Genomic DNA, 10,905 nt, shown 5'->3' with positions numbered 1-10,905 from the left:
AATTGCTTGTCAAGTGGAATATCTGTAGCAAGACAAGATTTGATATATGAAGTGATGCAGAGTCTATTTAGAATAACTTTTTGTGGGTACCATCATATGGCAGAACTTATATCATACTAAATTATGTTTTTTTAAAATGTAAAAATGCAGAAAGTTTTCTGTAAAACTTTAACCAAACTTTAACCAAACATGTGTGTGTGTGTGTGTGTGTGTGTGTGTGTGTGTGTGTGTGTGTGTGTGTGTGTGTGTGTGTGTGTGTGTGTGTGTGTGTGTGAGCGTGTATTTATCACTTTGTGGGGACCAAATGTCCCCATAAGGATAGTAAAACCCGAAATGTTTGACCTTGTGGGGACATTTTGTCGGTCCCCATGAGGAAAACAGCTTATAAATCACACTAAATTATGTTTTTTGAAAATGTAAAAATGCAGAAAGTTTTCTGTGAGGGTTAGGTTTAGGGGTAGGGTTAGGTTTAGGGGATAGAATATAAAGTTTGTACAGTATAAAAACCATTATGTCTATGGAAAGTCCCCATAAAACATGGAAACACAACGTGTGTGTGTGTGTGTGTGTGTGTGTGTGTGTGTGTGTGTGTGTGTGTGTGTGTGTGTGTGTGTGTGTGTGTGTGTGTGTGTGTGTTTCCCCAGCCATGTAGTGCTCCACACTCCAATCCAGACATCACAGGCAAAAACATCATCTATGTGCACAAACCCACCTTCGCTTCCAGGGCTTACCATTCCACAGGTGCATGTTCACTAATGTTTATGGTTCAATGAACAATCATCGAAAACATTGTTTAAACCTCTTACAATAAAGATTTGTAAAGTTATTTGGATTTTTTTATGATAATGCTGCATAAATCGTGTAGCGTGTTGAATGTTCTCATGCATTCTAAGTTTTTATTCTGTTTTTAACAGGTTGGGACCAACATGGTTGAATACTTTGGGGGGACTTAAGCTAAACCCTTCCCCTTTGTCCTTGGCCTCAGAGACAACAGTCAGTGCCATCAAGAAATTAGCTCCGCAGAAATAATTTTAGGTAAGTTAGAGCAGACCCAGTGACTGTTCTGTATGCCAGCATCAGAGCCTTGAATTTGATACGTGCATCAACCTGTAGCAAGTTTATACACAGCTTGAAACAACTGGGTTGTTGCAACCCAGCAAAAAATTATCACTACCATAAGATGGGTTTGGCAATCAACCCATAAAGTTGTACAACCCAACATTCTAGGTCAAAATAACCCACGGTTGGGTTTGTCCATATTTGATCCAGCCATGAGTTGCAAAACAACCCAAATTGGGTTCTTTTCAACCAAACTTTTTTAAGCTTAATGGGTATTTTAAGGATAACAGCCATTTTCTATCCTACATAATGAATGTTTTAGACAGAGGGGCTCACCAGTTGTCACACACTACTTTGTGTTTTTACATTTATGCATTTGGTAGATGCTTTTATCCAAAGAGACTTAAAGAGCCCTTATTACAGGGACAATACCCCTGGAGCAACCTGGAGTTAAGTGCCTTGCTCAAGGACACAATGGTGGTGGCAGTGGGGATCGAACCATCGTCTTTCTGATTAACAGTTATGTGCTATAGCCCACTACAACACCACCACTCCTACACACCACCACCACTCCACTTTTCCCTGCACCTTCAGTTCAGTGACTGTTTAGTTTTCCCCTTGTTCATGGACTACACTTCCCAGTAACTTTTGATTATACTCACCTGCCCTCCTTCTTCCACAGCTGTTCCCTGTTCCCTCATTATACATTTGTGTGTGTGTGTGTGTGTGTGTGTGTGTGTGTGTGTGTGTGTGTGTGTGTGTGTGTGTGTGTGTGTGTGTGTGTGTGTGTGTGTGTGTGTGTCTACAGCCAGCACAAATGAGAAATAAATTCATTTCTAAATTTTATTTATCCTATTACATAAATGAACAATATATATATACAGTGTCTGTCATAGCCTACCTAAACCAACTAGATGTCCAAAAAGTTAAATGTTGACATTTCTATCTGATCTTTTTAAGATGTTCAGCAGATGTTAATTGGATTGTATGCTTTCCAGATGAAAAGATCTAAAAAAAAAAAGACATTTCGGAGATATAACTATACACGTTCTATCTTGGAATTCGTTTTCTGTTCTAGCTGAAATTTGAAAGGAATTAGACATTTAAACATCGACATGAATACTAACCCTGTTCATTTACTGGTGATATAGCCTATTTCTTCTGTCCACTTGTTAGACCAGTTGCGTGTGACCACCAAACTACTGAACGAGTGTGAAGGGCGTAAAACATTGGTTATTAGAGAGTTTTTGACAGAGCACTTAATTTTCACTCGGGATGAGTGAAGAGGAAGAGGAACAATTACCGCTGTTGGAAGAAAGTCCCGTTTGTTAACACATAATTAACATATCATAATAACATATTTGAAACCAGATGTTTATAAAAGTACGTGACATCTTATAAGCCTACTTATCTTAGTCTCCTATTTACTACTATGTAGACCTATAACTAAGAAAAAAATACCTCTTCCATTTTTTCTACCTAATTTCCTCACAATTAAAGACTACTTAACATTTAATACGGCTGTCACATTCTTCATTTTTCAACAGTGTAGCCTTAATAGTGTAGGTACTCTGATCTACAGTCGATGCAAATTATTGAGAAACGTCTCCAAGCCAGTTATTTGCATTTAACCAAATGATGAAGGCTTCACAAGCGAAACCATGTGAAGGGAATTAACTTAGGTGCGTGAGCTTGAGCATGTATATGTCTACTTAGGTTTTTAAATCTTCGTTCTTCCTTTGATATAATGTATGTGGTATATGAGTTTTGCTGGAATAGAAAACAGAATTGAAGACCCTAGAATCCTTTCAGCATTTAACTCAAATCATGATGGAGACAGGTGAGAGTAATTTATATTATATGTCGGAAAATGTATTTTATTTGATGTTGGGTTATTTACATAAAAGCTGTATTCATACACAAGCATTCTATTTTAAATAATTAATTAGTGAAACACATTTGTTGTTGTGTTACATTTGTTGTTTTTTGTTGATACCGCATGTATTTGTTAAATAGTCTACTTCACAGGCTTTAATGTAGCAATTCTAAATAAGAAGGTCTCATTTGCTTAAAAAAATATGTATATTTGTATATATATATATATACACACACACACACAAGAGTACAAAGTATAAGACTGCCTTTGAAAGAAAATATATATATTTTCCCTGTTGGAATATACAGTAAGTGAGCTGTATAAAGTGTTGTCAATCCTAAACGACAAAACAGCTGTTTGCCTAAGGATCTGAATTTAACCTCTTTGACAGACTGCGTGTTATATTGTTTGTTTAACATGGAGAGTATTTGCAATGATTTTTCCTTAGGCTTGATTTAACCAGCATAATGATATATGCACTCAGTTGAGGTAAATTATGATTCACATCAGGAGTGTTCAGTCCTGCTACATCAGTACTTGGCTATATCCTTGCTGTTGCACACCATATTGTAGTTTTCCTTTGATATTGAAGATCTTAATTAGGAGGTGTTTGAATAGAGTTATAATGTTCCACAGGGATGTGGTCTCCAGCAGATAAATTTTAACATAATTTTAATTTTGCAAACAAGAGCACTTGCATGAAAGTTTGGAAGTGTACAAACCATGCCATCACTCATCAACAAAGGAAAATGGCCATGAATGAACAATTCCATGGCAGGTAATGGCAAAGTGGGTCCTTGGTACTGTTTAAAAGGTAATATCATGAGGAATCTGATTTTCTCTAATCATCTTTTAAAATTAAAGGGTTAGTGCTGTTCAAACCGTACAGTGACTGTCAAATCTTACAAAGACGACTTATTGAATCACTGCTGCAAAAATGGCTCATTCCATCCATCTGCAACATTTGGACGTCATACAGTCGAATACATTTGAACATATAACCGCCCACATTTAGTTTTAGAAACATGAGGATGTCTAGAAAAAGTATGATAGACTCTTTTATACCTAACACCAGAATAAATTATTTTACATCTCATGCTGTTTCTGTTTGTGTGTAGCACCTGCTGCTCTGCATATCCTTCTAAAGGATCCCAATATTGGAAACAAGCCACTTTGTTTGTCTTTTTAGGTTTATTTTTAACAAGGTCCCAGATAATTTCAGTCCAACCTTTACAGTTTATGCTGCACATTTCAGAATGGATTGATTTGTGAACATGTTACAATGTGATTTCATGTAGGCTTTAAAAAGACGCTTTCATCAAAAGATGCAGCAGCTAACCATATCACAAACAAGAGTACCACATTTTTTCGTAGATGGCACTAAAGGCAACATAAGGGACCATTTAAAAAAACTAAAATTGTGTCTGTTTTGGTGCAAAAAAAACTTTACTTACACATTAAATAGAAAAAAATAATAATAAAAAATGATATGGCCAATTTAATACATATTCAAATGTAATAAATGTTTCAAATAGATCTTAATTGCATGAACATTTTATGTCAAGAATTGCTGTTGTCAAATTACATGTTCAAAATTGTACAAGCGATAGAATCTTTCGACTTTAATTCACAGTACAATACTAAGGTTTTATAAAAGATAAGTTAGAAATTAAGTTTGCTTATGTCTGTATTACTGCGGAATGGAAGGGTTCAAATGGTCCTGGAAGTCTTCCTCTGACTAATCTGCACTACAAAGCCACAATGCAGAAACTACACTAACACTGAAACTAAGAAAGAATGATTTAAAGGTTTTGAGGATAATAAAATGGTCTCACATTGTTTCCTCTCAATCTGAGCATATTTGAGCCAAATCCATCACACAACATATTATAGTCTACTCTTAAGATCTTCATTCAATTTTGAAAATATACGTGTTACTGTATTTTAGCTTTGCTGGGCAGTACAGTCACTGTACCTGGGGAACCCTATAGATTGTGATATAGGTTAAGTATGTTTATAGCCCTTATGTGTTTAAGCACAGTAAAATAATAAAAATAGTAAAGCATTAAAAAAATTCTCATTAAAACAAAACCATACTACCATACTGTTGGTTGATTCATGAACAAATCACAAGCACTGGCTGTGAATAGTGAAGTAATCCAGTAGTTAAAGTTCAGCCTGTGCACAAAAGGAAATTACAAAAAAACATATTTTTAAATCAACCTCATTGTAAATGTAGAATTCTTTGATTTATTTGATCAAAAGTGACACACACACACACACACACACACACACACACACACTATATGATCTTATATATATATATTAATAAGTCTGGCTAATTTTGTTAGGTTACTGTTGTGTTGTTCAACTGTAAATCTCTGTCACTATCAACATGGAAAGCTTTTGGAACAGACATTCCTTTGCATGTATACATTAGATTTTTATTTATTCACCTGCCAAACGCTTTTATCCAAAGTGACTTACAGTACATTCAAAGTAAACATTTTATCAGATTGGGTGTTGGGAATCAAATCCAAAATGATTTACCACTGAGCTACAATATACATTTATACATTTACATTTTTGCTTTTGGCAGGTTACTCAAGAAACATCCAATTGTTTGTAAAAGTAAAATTTTTGCTGTGATATGTCCACTGATGTCTTGTACAGTGTTTTAAATTTTTTTAAATTGTAATCTTCTCACATGTTATGTACTGTTATGTTTTTGCTATGTCAGACAACAAAAGATGTGTGTTGGGGATCCTTCCCTTGTATAAAGAGAATATTTCCATAAGATACAGTAGTCCTATATAAGATTAGCAACTGCTGTCATGAATTAAAATACTGTAGTTTGATTAGTCTCAACCAGTCCACCGGAAGACTTTTTGATGCTTTTTTTTTATGCCCCTCTTTATGACACTTCTTTAAAAGGAGAGATACAAATTTTGTAAATATATTTCTGTTCTCCCCACAGAGTATTCCAAGAGAGTGTACCAAGGTGTGAGAGTCAAGCATACTGTCAAAGACCTTCTTGCAGAAAAGCGATTAAGACAAACAAATGCACCCAGATTTAGTGTAAGTTAGTCATTATTCTCTCTGTCCACTGTCTTGTGCTTTTCTTGCACCCCATACCCATAAGTGTTTTCTCTTGTGTATGTGTGCATTTTGTCAATGTTAGATAGTATTAAAGGAAATGTTTGGCATTAGAAGTAGCTCAAAGCTATCTCTCAGACAGCCACTGTTGTCAGAACATCCATGTTTGAAATGGCCCTTGTTACTTTTAAGAGATAAGTATCAGACACACCTGCCAAAATCACATCTACCTTCCTGAAATGGCACAGACATGCATTGTTACCAGTAGACGGTTAAACCCCAGCCTAAACCAAGGTCATCACTGAGGTATTTGCTACCAAATACAACAGAAAAGAGAGTCCATGTGGCTAAGTGAACTCCTCGTGCAAGTTGTTGTCTGCTTTTGTTTTGTTTTCTGTCCTTACTGAAACTAATGACCCATTCAACTTATGCAAATTCCCCAGAGGGTGGTTAGCCATCTGAACAATGGTCTAGTAAAAACATACCAATTATATATTCCATGTTTCCAGAAGTAATATAGATGATTAAAAAAAATTAGAAATTGTGCAAGGGTAGTTATAGCTGAACTATCATTAGAATTCCCTTTCCAGAATGTTTGTGAAAGGGTGTTTGTGAATCTATATGGCATGTCCCTTTTGATTCTAAGTCTCTAACAAAGAAAGAAATCTATTAAACAAATTAACTTTTTCCACAGTATTCTTCCTCTACACGTTGCAGAGTCAACTGGGATATATTCCCAGTGATCCAATGATTTCTTTAGATCCTTGTGGCAAAATAGCATGAGAAGAGTACACACTCTACCGGAGGGAAGTGTACATATGGAGCAGGGGGGGTAGCACTATTGTGACACTGGCAAATCATATTCAAATATCCTCCCACATGATTTGCCTGGCTTTCAACAGAACAAGCGCAAGAACTTCAGCCTTCCTGCCTTACTCTCCCTATTCCTTCTGACTTTGAGTCAGACAAAATACAAGCCAGCACACCCAGGGATTCTGTCTCTCTCTTAATTTTTACATTGCAGTTACACATGCAGGGATTCATCCATTGTCTGTTTAATTACACATTGTCTTCTTGAGTGATTTATGAGAAACACATACACACAAAGACACAGTGTGAGGGTGTCAATAATGACTCTCTTACTGTTTGGTTTTCAGCCAAGCACCAGTTCTTCTCAGCCAGCTTTTGTAACAATGCCAGGTGAGTCCATCTTCTCTGTGTTCACATTAATACTAATTTAGGGTTAATTCACTGGTATACAGAGAGCTAACTAAATTTCCTGCTTCCTCATGCAGGGTCTCATATGCTTCCTGGTTATTACAGTATGAGAAGATCCTTCCTCCCTGACTCAGAGCTCTGCCATCCCATGAAGCAGTACCCTGCAGACACTTACTCTTCAGCGCTGGGAAGCAAGGCCTTCTCGTACGACTATCCCTCCAGTTACCCTGCTTTCATTGACAGCTACTACACTCCTGATTCTTATGGAGATTACAGAGTGCCAACTTCATATGCCACAAGTGGAGGGTCGCTGTTTCCACCATCTACACTACCAGCACTATTGCCATCTCTGTCTGGAGAGTCATCGTCCCACTTGCTCTTGGTATTTCACACTTAAAACAACCTGATATTATTTTCTAACGATACTAATTAGTTTAAAGGAACAGTTCACCACAAAAAACAAAAAAAACATTCTGTCATCATTTACTCACCCCCATGCCATTCCAAACCTGCGTGATTTTATTCCATGTTTCTTTTTTTATTATTATTATTTTTGGACACTCATTTCAATATAATGGAATGAATGGGGTTTGGGCTGTCAAGCTCCAAAATTACAAAAAAGGCACTATAAAAGTATCATCAAAGTGGGGCATACAACTATTATTTAAGTCTTCTAAATATATAGTATCATATGATAACTTTGTTTGTGGAACAAACCTAAATGTAAGTAATTACTCACTGATAATCTTCTCTACAATGGCCTGTTAATTTAACAGGATCATTGAGTTTGTTTACATGAACACCGGAAAGCTGTTGATTGCGAGAAAGCTGTTTAAGGCATAAAAGTGGGGTTTGAATTTTCCGGTACATGAAATGTGTTAGCGATTTACTCATTACTCGCTTATACATTCAGTCAGTAGGCAGATTTCTCCATGGCAAAATGGATATACTATAGTATACATTTCCTGTGATGCTGTTGTAAACAACAAACATGGTATCCTATGAAGACTTCGAAATATTTTTGTTCATCGTTACTTTGCCTTATTTCCAAATTTCCACAGTTGCTGCTTTGTTTGTTTCCTTAACTTTCCATCATGGATGCAGCAGCTTTTTGCTGCAATAGTGTTTTTTCTCTCTAACGTCATACTACGGGATTAACCCATCATACTTAAGCACATATGTGGATGCAAGAGACAGTAGTTGATATTTTAAATTGGTTTGTTCTAGTTGACTGTGTGTTTGCATGTGTGTGATTTTTTTTCCTTTCTCTCTGTACTGTAATTTGTATAGAAACCTACTGTAGGTGTGTTAAACCTCTTTAGAGGTAAGGGGAAAATTACATTTGTGTTTACATGACTTTTCAGAATCCCAGAATGCAAAAACTCTGGAATAAACCTTTTTCTTAAAGGAATAGAAAACAAAAAAAAAGAATAGAAAAAAAGAAAAATATTGGTTAAAATCAGGCACACAATGGAAGTGTAATGGGCCAATTTAAAAATGCCATTTAAAGGCAGAAATGTGAAGCTTAGAATTTTACAAAAGCACTTATATTAATTATTTTGTTACAAATTTTTATTATTGTATTATATTGTAAAGTTGCTTAAATCGTAATTTTTCGGGATCTTTTGGGGTTTTAGGGTTTACAGCGGTATGTTGTAATCAAGTTGTGAAATTGAATGTAACTTTACACAGAATACATTAGTAAGCAAAAAACATTTTAACACAAATATTTTATATTGGCCACATTTATTTCCATTGTAAGTGCCTCACTGTTACCCAGATTTTTGCTTTTTTTTTTTTTAAGAACAGGATGGACAAATCAAAACTTATTTTTGGGATATTCAACATTATGCCTCAAATGCCATCAACTGAGCTTCATTTGTATTAAACCTGTAATAAAATAAATACAAATAAAAAAATAAAAGTGCATGAAAGCGGGGTCACTGAGTCAGTAAACTGAACTCGAGAACTGGATCAGTCATGAACAAATAGACTTCAAATAGACATTACAACAAATAGAATGTTTTTTTTTTTTTTTTTTACTGGATCAACCAATTAATTGAAAGATTTAACAACTTTAATTTCCTCACACAAAGGTTTATTAAAACTTCAGAAGACTAGCAGATTTATTAGGCAGTTAGTTTTATTAGGCAGTTAGTATTGTTCATTATTAATTTTACTATAATCAAATACAATGCTGTCATTGATTCCTATTTTATACTTAAATGTATTACTTAAAGAAAAAGAGTGTTGTGTTTCTCAGGGGAGTTGCAGCATTTTTCTTAAATATTAGTGTGCGCAATTATTAGGCAACTAGGTCACACTTTAGTTTTTTGGTCAAAATGGTTCCTGGTCGTTTCACATTTATATATGTTGTAGTTAATTTGCACATTTTTGCGGCTCTCCTGACTATTATTAACAAAGTGTTGCATAGGCTTCCAATATTTTTGGACTTTTATGTTTTAGTTATATCTTTTTTAATGCTTATTTTGTTTGCCCACTTTATCTGTAGTAAGAAAGCTGCCTAATAATGATGCACATCTGAATACTTGTTATTAATCGCTTTATGCCACATCCTCCCTAATCAAGAATTAAATATCACTTGAAAATAATTCTGCTTAATAATAGTAACTTGGAAATAATATATGATAAGACTAATGACTGCCTAATAATTATACACACAATGTATGCATAATTAGTACAGAACATATTTATGAAATTTTATGATGCTTCTCATTTTGGAGCTTGACTGTCCCAGATCTCAAATTAATTTTCATTATATAGAAAGGAGTGGCAAGGATATAATTCAAAAATTCACCAAGGAAAAAAGAAAGTCATACAGGTTTGGAAAGATTGGAATGTAAGTAAATAATGACAGATTTTTTTTATTTTGGGGTGAACTATTCCTATATCAGATACTTTTGGGTGAACTATTCCTTTATTAAGAACTTATATGGAGTTTCTCTCTGTTTGTTTTCCACTCTATGGTGCAGAGAGACCCCTGGGATCAGCCATCTGAGGACCCAGCCAGTCAGCCAGAAGTCATATGTCCTGAGGTTCCAGCCCCTGTGGCAGACTCAACATCACTGGCAGGGCCTGACTCTGGTGGTTCCTCTCCATACCGTCTATCCTCGGGGCGCAGTGGGAGCTCCATATCATCCAGCTCTCAGCCTTACACTCTACAGCCTCTGGAAGATGTTCCTTTCCCAGCAGCCTCCTACACCTCGGCCCCCAGCTATACCTGCCCGCCGTACATGACAACACCTGCAGATCTGGCTGTGGTGAAGATAACACCTGTCACCTCAGAGGAAGCTAGTGGTGGAGTGGTGTCTCTCAGTGACACTACATCCTGGGCTAAAGATGACGGAACTGGTTCCTGGTTGTCTTATGAGACCAGGAGGGCTTTTTAAGAGGCTTAGATGTCAAGATAGCAGCTTTTAAGATACAGTACATGGACTGTGGACTGTTCGGACAGTTGTGATTACACAGCCTCTCTGTCCTTACATAGAAGGAGATTATAGTCATGAATAATACTGTTGTGTGTGTTGTGTGTTTGTGTGTGTGTGTGTGTGTGTGTGTGTGTGTGTGTGTGTGTGTGTGTGTGTGTGTGTGTGTGCACGCGCACGCGTGTGTGTGAATACACATTGTAAATATGA

The 10,905-nt window shown here is 36.0% G+C and overlaps 1 protein-coding gene across 1 annotated transcript; it reads left to right on the top strand.

The window, feature by feature from the left end:
* The first annotated feature begins 2,755 nt into the window (after window positions 1-2,755).
* pou2af2 (POU class 2 homeobox associating factor 2) lies at window positions 2,756-10,905 on the top strand. Its single transcript, XM_052110549.1, has 5 exons — window positions 2,756-2,899; window positions 5,913-6,013; window positions 7,189-7,231; window positions 7,327-7,631; window positions 10,243-10,905. Exons 1-5 carry the CDS (start codon window positions 2,887-2,889, stop codon window positions 10,657-10,659), a joined length of 879 nt encoding a protein of 292 aa, XP_051966509.1. The 5' UTR covers window positions 2,756-2,886; the 3' UTR covers window positions 10,660-10,905.

The sequence above is a fragment of the Xyrauchen texanus genome, chromosome 3 (assembly GCF_025860055.1).
Source record: "Xyrauchen texanus isolate HMW12.3.18 chromosome 3, RBS_HiC_50CHRs, whole genome shotgun sequence".
NCBI classification, from domain to species: Eukaryota; Metazoa; Chordata; class Actinopteri; order Cypriniformes; family Catostomidae; genus Xyrauchen; species Xyrauchen texanus.
Note: the sequence above shows the minus strand (reverse complement) of the source record. Positions and strands in the feature narration are given on the sequence as shown.

Coding starts and splice junctions, on each gene's coding strand:
- pou2af2 (XM_052110549.1), top strand. Junction 7,232..7,326: donor AGCTTTTGTAACAATGCCAG/GTGAGTCCATCT, acceptor TTCCTCATGCAG/GGTCTCATATGCTTCCTGGT. Junction 7,632..10,242: donor CATCGTCCCACTTGCTCTTG/GTATTTCACACT, acceptor TCTATGGTGCAG/AGAGACCCCTGGGATCAGCC.